The sequence below is a fragment of the Callionymus lyra genome, chromosome 17, assembly GCF_982586985.1.
Source record: "Callionymus lyra chromosome 17, fCalLyr1.hap1.1, whole genome shotgun sequence".
NCBI classification, from domain to species: domain Eukaryota; kingdom Metazoa; phylum Chordata; class Actinopteri; order Syngnathiformes; family Callionymidae; genus Callionymus; species Callionymus lyra.
Genome location: NC_141834.1, coordinates 6,150,170 through 6,171,923, shown reverse-complemented (window position 1 = coordinate 6,171,923; position 21,754 = coordinate 6,150,170). Strand labels below are relative to the sequence as shown.

The 21,754-nt window shown below is 35.7% G+C and overlaps 1 protein-coding gene across 1 annotated transcript; it reads left to right on the top strand.

The window, feature by feature from the left end:
* The first annotated feature begins 1,167 nt into the window (after positions 1 to 1,167).
* On the top strand, positions 1,168 to 19,429 carry tmem63a (transmembrane protein 63A). The gene is made up of 23 exons (XM_087812363.1): positions 1,168 to 1,345; positions 5,024 to 5,197; positions 5,276 to 5,355; positions 5,416 to 5,494; positions 6,073 to 6,110; positions 6,301 to 6,443; positions 6,890 to 6,941; positions 7,007 to 7,115; positions 7,715 to 7,785; positions 7,852 to 7,932; positions 8,841 to 8,958; positions 9,593 to 9,726; positions 9,903 to 10,046; positions 12,388 to 12,541; positions 12,617 to 12,723; positions 12,970 to 13,056; positions 13,262 to 13,327; positions 15,328 to 15,490; positions 16,365 to 16,470; positions 16,544 to 16,711; positions 17,483 to 17,598; positions 17,660 to 17,704; positions 17,775 to 19,429. The coding sequence occupies exons 2-23, from the start codon at positions 5,048 to 5,050 to the stop codon at positions 17,913 to 17,915; spliced, it is 2,352 nt and encodes a 783-aa protein (XP_087668489.1). The 5' UTR covers positions 1,168 to 1,345; positions 5,024 to 5,047; the 3' UTR covers positions 17,916 to 19,429.
* Positions 19,430 to 21,754: the final 2,325 nt, after the last annotated feature.

Sequence of the window (21,754 nt, the reverse complement as noted above, 5' to 3'; positions counted from 1 at the left end):
TGCTGGGATCAGACTTTTGACTTACAGTTTAATCAACAATTATATCAAAATATCTCCAACTAGCTTTATGTGCGACTTGGAATCGGGATCTGAATATTGGGATTACAATCTTTACTGGGAGTATTCCAAATTCTACTAGGAGAGATTGGAATTCTACCAGGACAATCTCTAATTCTAATTCTAATTCGGATTGAATCAAAATGTTTGGGAAAATAGACTGAATCATCTCATACCTAAAATTTCAAGGTAGGTAAGCCTAAATTTACCATTACTATACTAGGTGAATTACTTCATGTTTTAGATATCTGATAACCCCTCTGTTAATACACATAGTAACCATGGGGACAGCCGCCTGGTCCAGGTCTCTTCTATGACATGTCAATATATACATAGATTTGGGAATGAAATAAACTAAAAGAGAAGATGATTACTTGTTGTTTTCTGTGTTTTTAACAAAAGAGAATTTTCTGAACTAAAGCTTCCTTTATTCATTTCCCTCAGTACAATCGGTGGAATTTCCCTTTTATTGAAAAAATGTGATCCATTTCCTGTTTGTTGCTGACGTTGTGATGCCTTCACTTTGCTGGATTTTTGTGTCATTATTATTAGTTACATTTCTAACAATAATTGTTTGGTTATGACCGGAAATGAACTGTCAGTCCTCAGAGTTTAATTTTTTTAAGACAAAAGTAAAATAATGATTACTTTCTTGTCCCATCATGCAGTATTCCGGTTACTCCCTGAGCTCATGGGCATCATCCCGGAAACATCAACACAAGCTGCACGTCCTCAACTGGCTCTTTTCCTGGAGATAATTGTCAGCCACTCGTCCTGGTGAGATGTCAGTGAGTACCCACAGCTTGAGCACTGAAGTGAGGATCATGAGCATCATCCCCTTTGAATATGTAGAATTAAAATGCAGCAAATGAAACTAATCTAATCACATTTGATTTTCAAAATATAACATACTGTCTACATTTGATATGTATTTTTTAATACATTGAAATATTGTATATGTATGGTGGATATCTAATGGTTAAACTTAAAAATGACAGTTTAATTCCCATTATTTAATTACATACGTTTTGAGCGTTATAAAAATAAGCGTGAGGCAGGGCTTGTGTCAGAAGCGTCTGCGCATGCGCAGTACATAAAGGGAACAGGACCTACTCGTTTGACGTGCGCGGCTTCTTGCTGCTGTTATGACTTTGCTTCGTAGTAAAAAGTGAATAAAAACTTATAGGAGAGACTTTTTAACATACAAAGGAACTGACCTTGTTCCGTGGACGTGTCCGCGAGAAACGTTTCTTCTACTTTTGGTGGATGTTGAAAGTTCTTGGCTGAGGTAAGCGATGTTTTTGCTAAAAACTTTTGAGGAAGAAGAGAAACTTGTCCGAGTTGTTCTGTCAATGTTTGTGACGCTCTTTACTTTATATGTTTCAACAAGTTCTTTTTTAAAGGTTATTACAGGTATTATACAGGTTATTATTCGTTATTATTCTGTCATTACTTTCTGTTGGTCACGCTGTGTGTTTGACATGAAGCTAAAGCTAACATTGTTTACATTGGTGAACCGTATACGCCATTGTTTTATAAAACTATTTTCATTTTCATTCTTGTAAATAAATAAGCTTGTCAAGCTTGAGTTATAGATACAGTTTGATGCCCGCGTGACTCGGCGTGTTGCGTTCATTTATGGTGGGAAATGACAGCGGTGGGATCCAGATGTTACAGTAGAAGTAGCATCACAGCTGCTGACCTGTCTCAGAGTCAATAAGTGTCTTCCATGAAATCCTTGTTCAAACAACACATTAGGAATGGACGTTAAGTTCTTCACACTGCTTTAAAGAATCATTACAGGTCTAAGTCACGGCCTTTTGTTTGGTTAAAAGCAAACAATAGTTATTTTGATGTGCTCCACCCTCAGTTCATACCTTCACATTACCCACGGATACCTTTAAAAACCTGCTTCTCCATTCATGTTGTTTATTCCTAACAACCTCAGACTTCCATTAAGAACCAGACAAGTTTTGTTGTTTTGTTGTAAAAGCCGAAAAGTTGTTTTATTTTTAACATACAGCTGAGACGATACCTCAGACAAGGACTAGGATTCACATGTCTTGAACAGGATTGAAGAATCGTATAGACCCGGTAAAATAAATTTGATGACCATGACCTGACTGTCAGTGTACAGACAGACAGAAGGCAAAGATAAACTCATTTCAAAATATCTGGGTTATATCTACTTATAAAGCAAGGAGATGTTGTTTGAACTAAACATATTCAAGCTTAAATTTTGAATAGGTTTAATTCTCCTGCTATTTGAAATGTTCCAGTTTAGAATAGCACTCAAAGAGTGCAGACCTCCATGAAACTTCTTTTGTGCCCATATTTTATTTTTTTCCCACCTGACATCATCATTTCATTTGTTTATTTTATTACCTCTATTAAAAGAGAGGCCAACATCTACTGAACTTAGACCCCCATGTTATTGATTTTTGAATGTAATTATTTAGGTGTTATCAAGGCATATGCTTTGAGAGGATGCTTTTCTAGTCTATTTCATTTAATACCCTTTTAGGAATTTGAAGTATCATTGATTAATATAAATTGGGAGAACAGGTAGTAGCAGCCTTGCAGGACTCACTTGCACAACACGCATATTTATTGTACTCCATATATTGCACTGTGTTTACTATCTTTTGTATTTTTGTATACAGTATATTGTATATATATATATATATGTATCTATTTGATCTCCTCTTATTATTTTTATGAAATCAATTCCGATGTCCACAGACACAAAAAAAATCCCTTTTTTTTATACATTCCATGTACTGGCCAATAAAGCTGCTCTTGATTTTTGATTTGTGTGATGAAGAAAGGAAAGTTGCACAGCAGGTGTCCCTTCACAGAAAGTGACAAATCCTTCAAAATATTTTTAGATCCAGATGGCCATTCAAAGCCATCAAAATTGAATGATCAACAAAACAGATTGAAAGACAATTGAACAAAGACATCAGATTGGCGGAGGTCAAACTCCGCAGTCCACAACTTTACAGATCAACACAAAAACAAGAAGTATGTTGGGTGTGAGAATAAGATGGAGATGATATGATATAAATAACTATGGTAAGCCTTGAGAAATTACCACATGTGTAAGAATTTTGGATACTAGTAGTCAAGGTCCAAATAAAATCAATCGCCTTTAGGTCAAGAATGGGTTATCCGACTCAGGAGCTAAGTTTACAGTCTAGACAAGAAGCAAAGGTTGACTTTTCAGCAGTAATGTCTAGACTTCAATTAGAGATAAACACTTTTAAAGGAAGAATACTTTGATTTAAAACCCAATCACGTACCTAAAGGTGTAAATAAATAAGTAAGCTTTTATTGTAAAGTTGTTTGACAAAGTCAAAACCAAGGTTTATACAAGGAATTTAAGAGTAATAAGACCTTCATGATAACGCCTTTACTTTTGGTGTTTGATGACGTTTGCATTTTAAACAAACAAAATTAAAGTCGAAGATGTCAGGTTGTTTGCCCAAGGATGCAAACTAACAAGGATTAGCCTGACAAGCAAATACACCTTTAATCTATAGGACTGACCAGTTTATTAAGGAGGACAGAATATATTTGACTCTTGTACCTTTTTGAACTTGAATAGGTTTCTGCTCTAAACTACAACCGTTTCAGGTCTTTCTTGCCTGCAGGTGTCAACTTAGATAAGGCTGATTTGGTCAGAGATAGATTCATCACCCGATAAAAGAAGACAGTTGGTCTATCAACCACATTTCCTGTCCGCTTGCCGTGCGTTGTGGCAGTTAATTGAGCAAAGTTCTCTTTTTCAGCACATTTCAATGACTTGCGAAAGTTTTGCCATTCATGTTATAGTCATGGCTGCCATGTTGACCAAAGAAGTACCTACACACTGTTTTAATGGCTTGACTGTGTGACAATTGTAAAAAAAAACTACGTTCAAAAATAAGTGTGCAGGACGTCACTTGAGGAAAATAAAGTTTTTTTATATAAGAAAAAAAAAGGATTGATACAAATAGAGGTTCAGTCACTCACTTTCTTGACTTGTTGTTCGTTCATTCATTGTCAAATCATTCAGATCATACTCAACTGCGCGAAAAACGATATCCGGTCTTAATCTGCTTTCTAACACAAATATTATCGCACATGCACAATTTCATTCCTTTTCATCTGTTTTAACTCAAATACCGATAATATTAAATAAGCAGGTTTTAATCAATGCTATAAATCAACAATGTTACTAATCGACATAAAACAAGTCAAAATAAGTTATAACAACAATAAGTGTTTTTTTTTGTGTTTTGTTTGTTTTTCATTTAAATGTACTTTTGTAAAGGCTGTGATGTGTTTGAACAAGTATAAATATAGTTATCTATGATTAAGGGGAAGCGAAAGTGTTGTCATTCAAAACTCTGAATGAAAGAGAAACTTTCAACCAGAAAAAAATGGTTTAAGGCTACTAAAGTATTACCAGCGTAACACTGATTTGTGTTTTAATCTTCTGCACTAATATTTACTCTTTCCCCGATTTAGATGTTGATAATATGATAATGAAGTTTAATCGTCACATGAAACCAAAAATCCCTCAGGTTATTAAAATTTGTTTCATCTACTTTAGCAAATAATTAAAGTTTTCTAATTGTTGTTTTTCTTTGGGCTTTTCTTGTTTTGTACTTTTTTAAAAGTCAGATCATAATCATTAATATTCCTTGACTAAAAACATTGCTTTTTGTGACATTTTATAATGTTGTTATTTTTCTTAAATTATGTAAACTGATATTGTGATGAAAATACAAAAGAAAAGAATGAAATAAATAGAAATTAGATAAAATGAGATGAATAAAAAACAATAATACAATAAAAGACATTACATTAAAGTGGCATCAAGTTAAACCCACAAAATACAGCTGATACTGAAGGCATTTTTCTGTTGCTATGTTCACAGCATCAGCATCTTTGTTTCTAACTGTCACTCACTTGTCTGCAGAGCGACACCAGCTCCTCTGCAGCCATGTCCTCCCCCTGGCTGGGTGAATGGCCCCTGATGGTCTCGAACACCTCCAACGACAGCTGCTACAGCGCCACACAGAACACTGTCCTGAACGGAGTCAACTTCGGTGGAGTTCCGATCGTTCTGCTGCTCAATTTCTGCGTCTTCCTGGTCCGTCCACGTCTCCTCCACATGTCTTCTTCTTAAATAAAACACTCATAATGAACCACACTGTGTCCTTCAACGCAGGGACTGCTGATCCTCTTCTCAGTTATCAGGAAGAAGTTCTGGGATTATGGACGTCTAGCGCTGGTCACAGACAACGAAGAGTGAGTTTACACAAAATGTAAAACGTTCTAACGTGTTAATATTGTGATGTTTAAATTTAGGTTTGGAGAGTCATCCCACCGAAAATATGGACGCATGACATCTTACATGTCGAGTACAGATGATCTGGAATATGAAATGGTTAGTAGAATAAAGCTACTGTTAACGTCCTAAATATATTCATGTTGTCTAAAGAAAGGTTTGTCTTTATTATTCAATTTTTAGTTATGTTGCTTCGATTCAATAGAAAAATGATTTAAAAAAAAATGGTTTAAATTCAAAAAATATCTAATATATGTTGAAAAAATATTTAAACACTTTTTTTATATTATTAAAATGATTTCTTTAATTGATTGATTCATAACCTTTATTTGTTTGGGCCATATTATGGTTAGAAAATATGTATCTTCAGTTTTTAATCCCAAAAAAGTAGCCCGAATCAAAAAGTGTTTTTTCAATTAAAAAAATGTTTTTTTTTCTTCATTTGAACATATTTTCCAATTTAAAAAATGGGTTTTTATTAACAGTGTTTATAGTCGTTTTTTATTCAAGTGATTCACATTGAGCACCTCTTTAAAAGATCAGTAATAAAGACACAAATGTACCTTAAAATTGTTGAATTAAATTATGTTATTGGACGTTAATTGTAATCTTTATTTACCAATGAAGGAAAGAAAGGGTTTTATTGCTGGTTTTATGAAATGTGTGTTTCTCTTTAGGGGTTCTGCTCCTGGCTGCCATACATCCTGCGCATGGAGTAAGTGACCAAATACTATGTTCGACGAGTCATATTGAAAATTCTGGCTACATTTACTAGTTTTAAAACTTGCTTGGCTGGGAAAAAGGTGTTGTTGTGTCTTGTTGTTAACTCTAGAATGATAGAGGTTGTGTTTTGGATTTATATACCTATACCTATATATACCTATCTTTATATGTTTGTTTCTCAGCTCAGAAAAAATCAAGTCCAGATGTGGCCAGGATTCTGTTCACTATCTGGCTTTCCAGCGTCACCTCATCATGCTGCTGGCTGTCATCACTGTGACTTCCATCTGCATCATTCTGCCCGTCAACCTCACAGGGGACCTGATGGGTACCAACATTTTAACATGTTTCTGAAATGATGAAAGTGAATTGTAGGGCAGGTGAAAAGCAAAGATCTAACATGGAATACTTGATGTATCATAATCCCAAAAGTACACATTTCAGTTGTGAGTTCGATGTGTAATACAGTACAGAGAGAGTACAAGTACAGAGACTTCTTATAGGAATTCAATTTAAAATAAAAGAAATGAATACAAACATCTATAGATTGCTTTACACTTTACACTTTTTGTGAAATGAACAAAGTATATATTTAACAAAACATTAAATATCAAGTGCATTGATATTGTTTTATGATAATTAAACAATTTGATTTTAAAAAGGTGTTGCTTTTTATCCGAAATAGAAGCCTTGAGAAAACATATCAATCAATTTCATAAAGAAAATATAAGAAAGAAATTTGTAATTAAGATATTAACTCTGCTTTTTTTGCAGGTAATGATCCGAAAAGTTTCGGGAGGACAACTATTGGGAATCTTCAAAAGGGGTGATTGGTTCAAAAAGTGAGACACACTGATGCACTTGACTTACAGTGAACTTTGCTGCTTTTAGAAACAACCTGCTGTGGCTGCACACGATCTTTGCTGTCCTGTACTTGGTCCTGACGGTGGTTCTGCTGCGGCGTCACACGTCACAAATGAAAGGAATCCACCAAGACACCGTGAGTTGATCGCTGGAACCAGCTGACCCACATCACTCAACACTTCTGTCTGTTGCTTCCCACGCTCAAGTCATATGATCAATGACCGCTCCATTCTCCATACCATCATCACTGAATCAATTATGACACATTGCACAAGTATAAGTTTTATTTCCTGTGTGTTTAGAGATCCTTTTAAAAACATTTATATGGATTATACCTCAAAACTCAGCTGACAAGGGACAATAAAAAAAACACCAATAAATGATACAGATAAAGACGCAGTGTTCCTTAACTATATTTGAATAAGCCTAGAATCAGTTGTTGCTTAACTCCAAGAAATGCTGTGTGTCTGGAATGTTGTCCAGCACGAGAACGATCTTTGCTTTATCTTTTCCATGTGAGAGAGTTAGTTATTAAACATGTGACTTAAGTCTCATGAGTCTTTTTTGTTAAGGATTCTGGAATATAAATAAAAATGAATACATTGTATTTCACTGTTTCACACTTGTGTCACTTTTTTTAAGGTGTTTGTTCAAAGTTACTTTATTTTCTTGGTCCCCAAAGTCTTCAATTTGACAGTAATAATCTCACTGCTTCTTTGTTTTGTCTGACATCAGAATAGAAACACCTTGTTTGTGGGTTCCATCCCAAAAGCTGCATCAGCGGAAGCGGTGAAGACGCATTTTACGTGAGCACTGAGAGGTTCTCTTTTATGAAATGTGATTTTGTAGCTCATTCCCACCTGTTCCCACAGAGAGGCGTACCCCACCTGTGAGGTGTGCAACGTCAATATGGGCTACGATGTGGCCAAGCTCATGGACCTCGACAAGAAACGGTAAGAAGTCAAAACATTTGATGTTTTTGTCAAAAGAAAACTGTATAAATACTGCTGCCCATGTTCAAACTTAATGCCCGGCGACTAAACCTGGTCCTCTAAGACATTTTATACGGCCCGACCGAAGGTTTACTCAAAACCAAAACAGATGTTGTTGTTCGTGCTGATATTGTGACCTAAATAGATTTCACACAATCAGACTCAAATTTCCTGTCACAGACAGTTTAGTAAATTTAAAAATGTGTACGGCTCACAACCCACACTGCTCTTGTGATTGAGTCGACACCCCTGTATAAATGATTGCTATTAATTGCGATCAATTAATTAAAGTCGGTACTTTATATTTCTTTGAATCGCATTAATCTAATTTGAGGTTGTGTAACAACTTTTTTTGTTGGAGTTTGTGAGGGTAAAAACTACGGTCAGCCACTGTCTGAAGTGGACATTGATAGGTCTGGTGAAGATTAAATAATCGAATAATCTGATCAATTTACTACAGATTATTTTTTATTAATTTCTCAATTACCGAGACTAATAAATGTATTTTTCAACTTTAATTGCAGCGTAAGAGTTCTGTTTACTTCAAATTTAGACTTTCATGTCATTTTAATACAAATATTTGCTCACACTTGACATGGATTACAAGGCCAAACTTTAATCATTTATTTTATCAAAGTTATATATAAATAACTGAGTTATTAACAGAGGTCTGTAGAAGCCACAATTAACAGAATTGAATGGGTAACACCTTGTAATAACTTGCAGAGAAATGTTGTTTATTTAAAAAAGTTAGCTTTATTCATCTCTCAGCCAACTCAACAGATGCACCGTCCGACATGAACACTTGTCGAAACTGCTTACAACTATTGACATAAAGTTAAGTAAACATGCTTGTTTCCTGGTTGCAGATTAAGAGCAGGAAAAAACCTGCGTTACTATGAACGCATTCTACAGAAGGAAGGAAAGCGTGAAATGATCACGCCTCGATTCTGTGGTCACCTTTGCTGCTGCGCCAGTTGTCAGAAGGTGAAGTTCCAACTAAAAAAACGTTTTACATTAATTTGCTCTGATTATTAGAAAGGAAACAAATGCCAAAATTCATTCCTTTTAAATTTCAATGTCATAGTTAGTTTTAAGTGGAATATTTGTAAGATTTGCACTGAGAAAGGGTTTCTGTCAAAACAGTTTTTTTTATTTTTTTATGTTCATTTTTGGCCTTTTTCTAGCCCATATTCCAATTTATTTGTCAGAGATTATATCTTTTAAGATAAGATAAGATGAAATCAACTTTTTTTTATTCCACAAAGGGAACATTTTAACAGTCTCAGCAGGAAAGATCACACAGTTATTCAAGTTATTAGACAATAATTAATGTGTATAAAAATACATGTATATCAGAACAGCTAAAGAAATGTATATACAAACACTTTCACAAAATAAATAAATATGCACAAACTAGCATAAGTAGATACCATTTTTGTAACAAACATGGATAAGAAACACATTTGAACAGCCAAAACATAATAAACCTTTTGACTTTTTTACATTCTATTTTTCTCTTTCTCTTTTTTAAATAATTCATGAGTAATTAAGATTTAAATTCCTCTTTATCTCTGTATAAAAAGGCTGTAGAAACTAAATGTGATTTTCTAAATTCCAGGTAGACGCTATAGAACATTACAGCACAAAGGAGAACGACCTGCTGGAGGAGGTGAGGCAGGAGGTGGAAGACGTGCCTAATCGGCCCTTGGGAGTAGCTTTTGTCACCCTGCAGACGGAGGCGATGGCTCAGTAGTAAGTGTTTCAAATGTTGATCTGATGTTGGAGCGCCAGAGTATGTAACTCTGCTGGTGTGACTGAACCAAATCGGAGTGCTGTGCTTTCAAGTGGCAGCACATGACCGACCAGTGGACACTGTGGCAGATGTCGTCAGTCATCCTTCGTTTGTTAACTCGTTTGACTCTCGCCAGCATCCTGAAGGACTTCAACGCCCTGGACTGCGGGAGACGAGCCTGCTGCTGCGGAGGGGAACCCCAACCCTCGTCCTGCAGTGCCGACCTGAAGGTGAAGAAGTGGACGGTCAACTACGCTCCTCATCCTAAGGACGTCTATTGGTGAGAACAAAGAGCGACTCTGGTGCCAGGATGTCCTTCAGTAACTCAATACTTTCTAATTATGACCTCAAGTGGAATCACATGAAGCACAGAAGAGTAATGACATTAACATTACATCTTCAAATTAGTTACAGTTAAATGGTTTACTGAGGGTTCATGTTAGAACATCATTCAATTCAAAATGTTCACTTTTTACTTTACGTTTGATGTCCTTCCATGTCTTTTGCCACATTACATGTGAAGTTGTATGTTAACCTAGAGTCATTTGGTTATAACTTGCATGTTACTTTAACCCTAAAGAAGTAAAAATTGGTTAGAATCAATGGAAAGTGACTTTTACATGTAAAATGGTGATTTTTATTTCCCCCCCATCAACACCAGTCAATATTTAGAAAGAAAACTTCAACAATTAGAGCCCAATGAACTTACTATTTATCTAAATATCTTCCTTGATGGTGGATCAAAAACAACAAAATAATGACATACACGTTTGATTAAATATACTTTAATTACCCTTTAATAGAGAACTTTTAACACCTTTGCAAAAATGTTAATCAAGAGTTGCTTATCTAGGGTTACAGTGTATTTTGCAGGGTAGCTTGCTTTAAATATAACACATGTTTATTGTATGTATTGATCAAACAATTGCTATGTTTTTTCCATCTTGAATTATCATGTGGTCAAGAGAGACATTTAAAATTAATATTTATGGATAAAATACTAAATAAATATGATGTGTTGAGTCGCTAGACAATTGTTAAAGGGGGATACTTTAAGCAAGTGACACACATATATACTGTAAATACGATTATTGTTTTTTTGTTTTTTTAAAAGGTTATTTCATCATCTGAATGTGATCAGGTTTGACCAGATGATCACAAAGAAGGAAGTCATTTGATGAAAAATGAATGCATGAAAATCAGTTGATTAAAACGGTGCTTATATTTGAAAACATGAAAAACAAACTTGCTGAAGGAAAGAAATCTATTTTTGCTATATTTAAAATAGTGTTTAGTAAGTAATAATAAGTAAAGGTAATATCATATTTTAAAGTATGTTTTTAATACAAAAAACACTGAATTATTGATGGTAGCAATTACTCAGACTCTGACTTAGTCTTTGGTTTTTCTTTTGAATCTTTAATAAAGTAATTAGATTCATGGTTTGAAACTCAAAAACTGGGAGAAAAAATCTCATTAAAAGCCAGTGTTGGCACTGCCTTTTAAATTTCATATGAAATTGGTCCTTTTGGAACAAATCAATAAGGTTTTTATTTCATAATTTCAAGGAGCTTTGCCATAAATTTGCCAAAACTCAAATCATCAGGGAGAGAATATCTCTTATGATACGCTATGCAGGAAATTTGAAAAATGACTTGAGAATTTAAACAGATTTTACTCCCATTACTGTGATTTGTAGTTAACAGGACAAAAGACTTAACGACACAAAGATGACACACATCTGTTCAATTGTGTCTTCGCAATGATTTATTGTAATGTGTTTTTAATTTGTCAAAATCTCAACGGAGATATTGTGTCAAGGAGAAATATTTCTGCTGCTATTAAATCAACTCTAGGATCCTTTGACTATCAAGAAACTCCCATTTCAAGCTTTTATGTCACATGACAGTGAGTTCACAATAATCATCTGCTGCTGCTTTGCACATGTTTTCTATTGCCAAATGCTGATACCAGCAAAGAAATGCCTTATTAAATCTTTACTGCCCATAATAAAAATGTTCAGAATTGTTTTAACCTGGTTGCTGACCTCGAGGGAGCAGTCGCACTAAATGTTTTATGGATGACACAGAAACAAGAACAAGTCTCTTGTTGAGCAAATGTTGAATTTGTTACTTCCCTATAAAACCGTTGAATCATATGGTGCCTTAAAGCAGCATTTCGTAACATTCTGGCCCTACTGTCTGACTAATATTTAAACAATGTTCTTCTTTATGTCACTTCGACTTGACGACCCAATAAGTCTGAGTGTCACATGACCACCAAACCGCTTTACGAGTGGGTCTGAAACAGTTTGAAAGACTTTTGAAGTTAAACCAGACACAAAACGGGCCTCCATCTCATTTTGTAAAAAATACATAACAGAGGTTCCATAACATTCCAGCTACATTTTTTCCAACACTAGAGGGAGCCAAAACAATCTGTTGAATCTTACAAAGTAGTGCTTTAATTAATGCATTGATCAAGTAAAGTTTAGTTGCTTCTCTTCTTAGTATAAACAATTAAATGTGTGCTGTGCAGTCAAAAATAGGAACAACCACATCAACCCACTAGAATCTTCAATAGAATAAAACTGATGTCTTATAAATATCTATATCCAACAGGGAGAATCTGTCAGTGCGAGGGTTCAGCTGGTTCGTCCGCTGGTCGGCCATCAACTTCCTCCTCTTCTTCCTGCTCACCTTCCTCACCACCCCCACCATCATCATTAACACCATGGACAAGTTCAATGTCACCAGACCCATCAAATTTCTCAACGTGTGTGTCCCGAATCTCAACAACGCTGAGCTTCAACAGCAGGAACTAACCGCTTGTGTCGCCTCTTGACTCTAGAATCCCATCATCAGCCAGTTCTTCCCAACTCTGCTGCTGTGGTCCTTCTCTGCTCTGCTGCCCACCATCGTCTACTATTCCACACTAGGCGAAGCTCACTGGAACAGGTATGCACCGCAACAGCAGCGTTTTTTTTTTTCATATAATCAATGCCATCTCAAAACTCACCGCTAAGAGTCGCTGTTGTGTCATTTTAAATCACAACGTGGTTACTTAATATATTACTGTACATGTTTGAGTCTCATATGGTCCTCATTTTAAGAAGTTAATCAAAGACATGCTTCTTTATAAAGGTTTTATTGATGAACATTATTTCCATATATAAATCCTTTAATGTTCTGTGGATCTGTCAGGTCAGGTGAGCAGCTGAGTATGATGCGCAAGCTTTACTTCTTCCTGCTCTTCATGGTGCTCATCCTGCCATCATTGGGACTCACCAGGTAATTAATAATAATTATTAATAAGTCAAACTACATTGTATTTTCCCTGCAGTTTAATAAAGTAAATGTCCTTATTTTGTTCTTTTTTTATTGCTGCCAAGGAGCCTCTTTTTCCATCACTAATTCAAACGAGTGTGATTTAAAGAGTGTTTGCCATCATTATTCCAAATTGTCTATTCATTTTTCCTCTTGTGTCTCTTGTTAGTCTTGCAGTTTTCTTCCGCTGGCTGTTTGACAAGGAATTCTTGTTGTCGGGGAAGCTACGTTTTGAGTAAGTTACAAAACAAATGCACAAAAAAAAGCATTTCATTCTGTACAAGTAAACCTTTATCATGACATGATTGACATGCAAATACTACACATATTGCTACTAGAAGGTTTAGCCAATTTAAAAAGAAAATTCAAACGCCACCTGAGAGCCAGAGCAGCACCCGCCACTCCTGCAGAATGAATAACAAGCTTCTCAGTACAATAACTTTTGAGTTATTTCTGAAAAAAAAAAGGAAAATTGTTTCTGAAAACAGAAAATGAGAGCTTTTTCATGAAGGGACAACTTGTTGTGAAGAAAGGAATATGCCATGCTTTGCAACACAAAAAAGAAGCCTGGGAATCGTAGTTAACAATTTAGAATAGTACTGGAAATTGATTTGTAATTGTTTGTTATTGTTTGTATATTAAACTTGTTAAGTTTAATTTATAATCTCACTTTGCTCATTCATTTCATCTTACTATGTTTTAAAGTTATAATAGCTGTTATTAGACGGACTAAAACTCACAATGATGCGGAATGACTTCCAGATGTTGACGTAGATCCAGGAGACCAGCATTTTACAAGAGTCAGAAAAGGGTTAATTTCCTTGAGATGACAGACAGGAGAAGACATTGAAAGAAAGCCTTAAAAGAAGCATGATTTGAGCTTTGACTCTTATAGCGATCCTTCACTAATGGTTCAGTAAATTTATCATTTGAAAAATAACATTTGTTGTTAATTCAAGGAGATGCATGAAAACTGATATTGAAAAGAAACAATTTTTAATTCACACATATCTGCCATTTTTAAGCATCTCAAAGTGTTCATGTCATCATCTCACAGTTTGACTTGTATGGAATTTTGCATTACAATACAACAATATGATGAAAAATGTCTGAATAAAACAGGCATGTGAATGTATAATGAAAAGAAGTGTTTCATGCAGCACTTGAGTGAGAACCTGACATTTGTTTGTTGAAAATCTTCCCAAATGTAATGGACATGAGCATAAAAAACAACCCTTAAAGGGACAGACTCGTCTATCAACACTGCCGATGAATTTGTCCAGATCTCACACTAACAAAATGTAATGTTAATGGACTTTACAATTGCCAAAAGCAGCTGAAATTATCGAAATCATCCTTATTTAATAAAATGCATTTCATCAGTTTTAATGGGGTCTTGTGCCTCCCCCCTTACTGCCCCCTGACCTTTAAAGGAAGCAGACAATAGAATCACCCCTACTTGGTATGTTATACATGTGGTTTAAATTTGAAACGTATTTGAATTTTCATGGGGTTTCTTCCATCCTTATGCCGCATTTCCCTTGACCTGATCAAAAACCTTCACTGAGAGGTCAGTAGTCTACATGATAATTCAAGTGTCCAGCAGTTTGGGTGTCCATAAGACATTTAGGTCAGGGACACACACAGTATTTTTACATGGATTAAGAATGGGTTGCCTTCTAAATCTAGTCTTTAATATTTTCAAAGGACTAACTGTATATCAAGGAAGTGGCTTAAAAGAAGAAAAATGTGTGATATATCTGTAAAACAAATTTGTGAACTTTAGAAAAACTCAAGTTGATGACATGATGAATGAGACTGAGATTAACCGGAGCATTGACCTGAACTTGATCTCACTTTTGTCTCCACTTCTGCTTGTAACTGAAACTTATCTAAAATGTAGTTCTGAATATAACCAGAAATAAACCAGATTCAGGGTCAAGTGGAAGTTTGTTTTTCACTTTATTGGCTCTTCTGTCGCTCCACACACACACGTACATATTTAATATATCTGTGTGTAGAGCCGGGAACTTGAGGAGTGTTAGAATTCTATGGTATCTGGTTTGTGTTGTTTTGACATCAATGTTTTAAATCATTATCATTTGTGTCATGCTTATGTCTCTCATAGTTTATATCCAGATTAATAATACATCCCATAATGACTGGATCCCGTCAGTATTTGTTCATATTAAAAATTGATTTGAATTGATCAATCCAAATTTTCTTCTCTGCCAGATGTGTTTTCTTACCCGACCAAGGAGCCTTTTTTGTCAACTACGTGATTGCAGCTGGTCTGATCGGCTCTGGGATGGATCTGCTACGGTTGCCAGGGTTACTGCTCTACATCATCCGTCTGGCTGTTGCCCACTCTGCCGCAGAGAGGAAATATGTCAAACAGGTTGGCGACACTTCAGTTCTCCTCACAGACAACTGGAAAAACAAACTTTTCTAAGATAAATGACCGATAATGTGAAGTATTTATGCACAACCTTCAGTAGTAGGGTTAAAGGTCATTATTGATCAATCAATGTTGAGTTTACAAATGTATCCAAAGTGCTGTCTGGGAGCAGCAACAACAACAAAAAATGTCACCCCATCGTTCATGTCTGCACCGTGAGACTTTTATCTTCTGTGACGTGATGTTGCGACTCAGCTGAGCTTTCAGACACAGTTGGTCCAAACTTCTTCTGTGAAATGTCTCACACTTTTTATTGATGATCAGTTGACCTTGAACTCATACTTCACAGTAAGGGCGAGGCTTCATTGTTGTTCTGCTGTTCCTTTTTGTATTCTCACACCCACAGCCTTGTGTCTTCCTTCCAAAACCCATAACTGTGATTGTCAGTAATAGTTTATCTGAATATTTCACATCAGTACACTGGAACTTCTCAGTCCTCTTTTGGGAACTTGAAACATTTTTCTGATGTATTTTTTGGACCGACCGACTCTTGACTCATCTTCATATCTCTCTGTAGAACAAAGGATGAACTGATAACCATTTAGTGTTGTTGCGTCTCTCACCCTTCCCATCGTCTTGCTAGTAAATAAATAATTAAATAATGAGAGTTTGAATCCACTAGGAGATTAAACAAACCTTTGTTTCGTTTCTTTAAAAATATATATATATATTTAATCGAAAATCAGTTTTTACAGTATTGCCGTTACACTTCTCTTACACAAGGGGTCTCCAGAAACAACATTTTTAAAAGTATGTATTTCCCCTTTAATCTAAAGCATCTTTGTTAATTAAGTGATTTCCTTCTTCCTGTCAGAACCAGGCGTATGAGTTTGAGTACGGAGCCATGTACGGGTGGAACCTCTGTGTGTTTACAGTCATCATGGCCTACAGCGTCATATGTCCCATCATCGTTCCCTTCGGTATGTAGACATGCAGTCTTCAAATTCTATGATTCAAAAACACCTCCTTGATCAGCACACCTGCTGTCACCAGGTCTCCTTTACATGCTTTTGAAGCACCTGGTGGACAAACACAACCTCTACTTCGCCTACCTGCCGGCACGACTCGACCACCAGGTCCACCTGGGAGCTGTCAATCAAGCTCTGTCAGCGCCAATCATCTGCTTGATTTGGCTGTACTTTTTCTCTGTGTTGCGCACAGGTGTGTATCAGTCACACTAAAGCTTTATTTGTGTTTCTTTGTTTTTAAAAAGTATTTTTCTTATGACATTTAATTAGATAAATACGTAGAAAAGTCTTAAAAGAAATGAAATTTATGAATATAAAGTCTCAACTCCTGATAAGTATGATGTTATGTTCGTTTCAAGTCTTGACAAATATGTCAACATTGATTTATTTATGTATTAAAAATCATTTACAGATTGAAGTACAATCACAACCAACATTTTTCAAGGCACGTCATATTTTGTGCAAGTTTTTCCAAATCATACTTGCATCATTAATGGATATTTTCTTTTTTTTATTTTGGTTGATTGTCAAATTAGTGTTGAATTTAATTTTAAATTATTTTTTAAAAGTCTTAAATTGAACTTGCATTAGGCTGTAGGAACCCTGTGTATATTTATAGATTATATGTATTTATTTCTGTTTTTATATTGTTGTTTGAGTTCGAGTTAAGAAAAAGTTTGTAATTTAAATTATTTTATTGTATAATTCATGTCTTGCTTAAAATTTGGCCATTAATTATTTATTTTGTCTATTTTCCAAATCCTTTATTAACTAAAAACATGTCATACATACAGTAGCCTTACGAGTGTAAACGAAGCAGCGACTTCTGATAAAGACATAAAAAGTCGTACTAAAGATCATAAAGTAAAAGATTGAAGTGAGAAGAGAGAGAAGTGATATCACTGTGATATTATAAACATGATGGAAATATGATGGAAAAAATCCTGATGTATGCTTTATTTAGGCTTCTGGGCTCCGACTTCCTTGTTCACTCTGGTCATCCTGACCATGACCGTTCTCATCTGCATCAGCTACACCTGCTTCGGTCACTTCAAGTACCTCAGTCCGCACAACTATGACGTGAGTGTATCCTGACATGGAAGCGCTTCAGACGTGCTAACGCTAACGTGTTCATCGGCAGGTGACGGAGAAGGACAACGAATCCGTGGAGGACGAGAACACCATGGTAGTTTCTCTGCTTGTCCTCAGGAGCGTTGAATACAACAAGTACTGACAAGCTCCGTGTGTGTTCTCAGGTCTACCTACCCAGAGTACTCGATCCCAAATCTCCCGCCAGCACGTCCCAGACACCAGATCTGATGAATTCCTACGGTTCTGAAAAGTTCAGCCCGGTGTCCAGCTCCAGCCCCATGGAGGACAGGATGTCGGAAAGCTGATGCAGCGTTTTGACACCCACTCAAGGTTCTAATAACCATTTTTAAATCTGCTTTTAGTTATTGAATAGAATCCACTGCCACTCTGACACTCGTCCAACGGAGCAATGGAAACTCTCCTCCGTCAAGACTTACTGGAATTTGAAGTGCTGAGTGGAATTGTAAACTTATTTAATTACGTTGCCGCAGCAACACGTTCTAATGAAACCTAAAAAAAAAAAGTATTACGCTGCACTTTTTTTTTTATGAACAACTGCTTGTTATTACCGATGAAAAGCCATATATGTACAAAGAGAACTCTGTTAGCAGATGCTAAGTCTCGCAGGTGGACATCAAGGACTTTTTATTTTTACCAAATGTTGATACAAAAGTGTTTTGGGTTTTAATCAAGGTCTACTGTTTACTTTTATTGCTACTAACTTTTGTTGAATTTGCTGTGTGATGTGTTGACATTTTTTATTTAAAGAAACAGTCTTTGAATTATACGTTAATGCTGCAGCATCCTTACAGAATTTTTTTTTAAAACGTAATATTTAAATCTCTGTCAAATTGACAGCAATTTAGTTTCCTTTTTTAAATTACTAATTCAATTTTTAAAAAATGACGTAGTATTTTTGAAGTAAAAATGGTGAGAATTCAAGCAGCCACTCCCAAACCAGAAAAAGCACTACTTGAGTGCAGACCTCCGCTAAGCAGCTCATTTAAACCCATATTGTGATTTTTACAATTATTATTTCTCACGTTTATTTCATTCATTATAACATAATTTTAATATTGTTGATATCATATCAGATTCAAATTAGCTCAAGCAAACTGTAACTCTTTCGCACAACACACATTGTAAAGGACAGAAGAAGTACTCGGAGCTCACGCTGCAACTCTCTGGACTCACAAGTCCCTCCAAAGATGTGTGGATTCAGATACACAAACAAATATGTAGTCGTCTGTTACATTATTCACATTTACTTTAAAATATGTCATGATGGATTTGACCATTTTATTCGGTTTTATCTTTTCTGACAACGCTGTTGATCACATGACTAGGTGACTCGCTTCTCGGCACATTTAGCAGTGATGATTTGGAAATACATACACATTTGTAAAACTGATCAGGAGTGTGAGGCAAGTCCTCCAAAGTTTAGGGGACTAATGGCTACAGTGTAAACAGTTATTTCCTTTTTCAAACACATTTTATTTGAATCAAAAAGTTACAATTTACAGACATGAGTACTTCTTTCACGACAACAAAGGCAACAGCTCACTCTTGACAATAAAGTGCTGATGAATTTGCTATTGCTATAAAAACTTAAAAGTAACACAAAAAACAGTAAAAAATAGTTTAAAACTAAACACAACTAAAACATTGAAAAAGAAGTGCTGAATATTGTCGATGATGGAAAGCTAACAAAGCAATGCTGTACAACTCAACCACACAGGAATGTATTACAATGTGTTTGTTCATGAGTAAAATGCACTATGTAAAAGGAAAAATCTTTAAATACAAAACTTGAAGGTCATGATTGTTGATGATATACTTATAATTCTTGAATACTCTGTATAGTGTTTCCATAAAGTAGTATCTTTACCATTGAAAAAATGTATTCATAGAGCAAATGAACAAGGATTAAGTTGTGAAATTCTACACAAACGACAAGATAAACTTATAAGATATTGAATCAATTGCTGTTTTAATGTATTTTTAAATGGTAAAAAAAACAAACTTCATGGAGATCCTGTATTTTTACGCCAGGAGTGCCAGATTTCCTTGTTGATATACACATTTATGTGTGTATTTATTTCTCAATAGCCATTTAAAAGAGTGTACTTATAAACTTTTAAACTACATCAATATATATTGTTACTGCTCTCCCCCCGGATGTTGCTATTACCAAAGACTTTATTATAACCTAACTGTGTCACTCCAGGCGTAGTATTTCTCGTGAGAATTCTCATTCGAACCGGTTGCACTTCCACTCTCTATAGCATTATGTGTTTAGACACAGGGGGGCGCTGTTGAACTTTAGCGACCTCGGGATGTCACTTGAGTTCAACATAAAGCCATTGTGGGAAACACTGCATGCTTTTTGTGGAGGATTTCTAACATATTCTGACATTAAGTCTGTATAGAAGTAGCATGAAGAGGCTGGGGTCCACAAGCTCCTCCCCCTCACCTGATTTTCCTTCTTTTTTTTTTGTTGCCCCATTGTCACCCTCTCTGTCCTAGTTTCCTCTCGCCTCCTTGTCCCTCCTGCCCTTTTAGCCTTTCTCACCACGGTACCTGCCTCAGCTGAGTGGGACCTCCGTGGTCCTCTAAAGGGTCTTCTGAAGGGGGGAGCGCACTGATTAGCACCGTTGTTAAATACGGGCAATGAAGTGCTAAGCTAACAACAGAACTATCTCAGAGGACAAAGGAGGGTCTGGGCTGGTGGGCAAGGATCAGTGTGCTTGAATGGGGCGATCACAATGTCGGCTGCAGAGAAAAAGAGATATTACGGGCAAAACAAAATCATCACCTGAATTCTAAGAAGTGAGATTTTCCCTTCGTAATACTTGCTTCCAGAAACCCAGCTCGGACCACCAACAGATCGATGGGTGGACTTTACTAATCCCTCTGGAGATCTTCAGGAAATTAGATAGAACTTAGATTAATTACAGAAAGTTACATTTTAAAATTCTATATTAAACATCGTTAACCTGCCATATTTATTGACCTTTCAATAGGCTGAAAATCTAAATGTGTTCAATCAATGAATCAATCAATAGATATAGAAAAGATGAATGGCCTGATACATTTTTTAAAAAAGGATTGGCAAACGAAAAGCTGAATGTTTCTTTCCTTCTGCTGAGGGGAAGTTACCGTAAAGTTTAGCAAGAACTTTCCAGATTTAAATTTGGGTCTAGAGAGAATAATCCCGAGCGATAGTTATCTTGACAGTAGAATGATGTCAACGCTGTATTTGTATAAAAATGTTAAGTTACGATGACTCGATCCCACCTTGTTAGACGTATTGTTGTCAGAAACCCGCCTTATGTTGCTTCTGATTGGTTAATATTGCGCATTTCCTTCTTTGATTGGCTACATTTACGCAAAAGGACTAATGTTTACTATTATGAAAATATAAATATTGGGTATTAAATGGGTCAATATAACTGTGAGAAAAACAAATAATATTTTGTAGCTTTTATATATTCTATTGTATTTTTCTTAATCTTATCTCTTTTTTATACGATTGAAAATAAAACGGTTTCTTAATTTAATCAGTAAATAAAGTTCATGCACCTTTCCTTCTCCAAATATACCTCTGATTTGAGGTAAAAGTCCAATTTATTTCCTTTAGTTTTAAAAGTCTCTTCGCCTCAATCGAGACGTGATGTAGTTTGACGAGGGTCTTTAGCGTGGTCCACCAACTTTACCTTATCACTGCAGTTGTATTTCCGATCAGCGAAAACTAAATAAGACCTTTACAAACATTAAACTTTAATAGTTAAAGACATTAGCACTGTGGAAAACCAAGGCAAATAAACGTATCTGTGAGCATTATATTGGGGACATTCAGAGATACAGCAACTGACGCGCGTCAATTGCATGTATTAACAGAGTTTTTGCTGGATTGCGCAAATTTGTGAGAGGTGAGGCACTGCCTCACCCGCCTCCCCTGACCGCATGTCCCTGCTGATTTACATCATGTTTACATGATTTAGTTTTAACTTTCAAAGATTAAACTATTTAAACTACTACCATTTTGAATTTTGCACAACCAGCCATAGCACTTTTATTTCGCTTGACAGAAAGTTTTCAGGTCGCTAAAAACCAACCAACAGTTGTAGTGAGTAGCGCAACA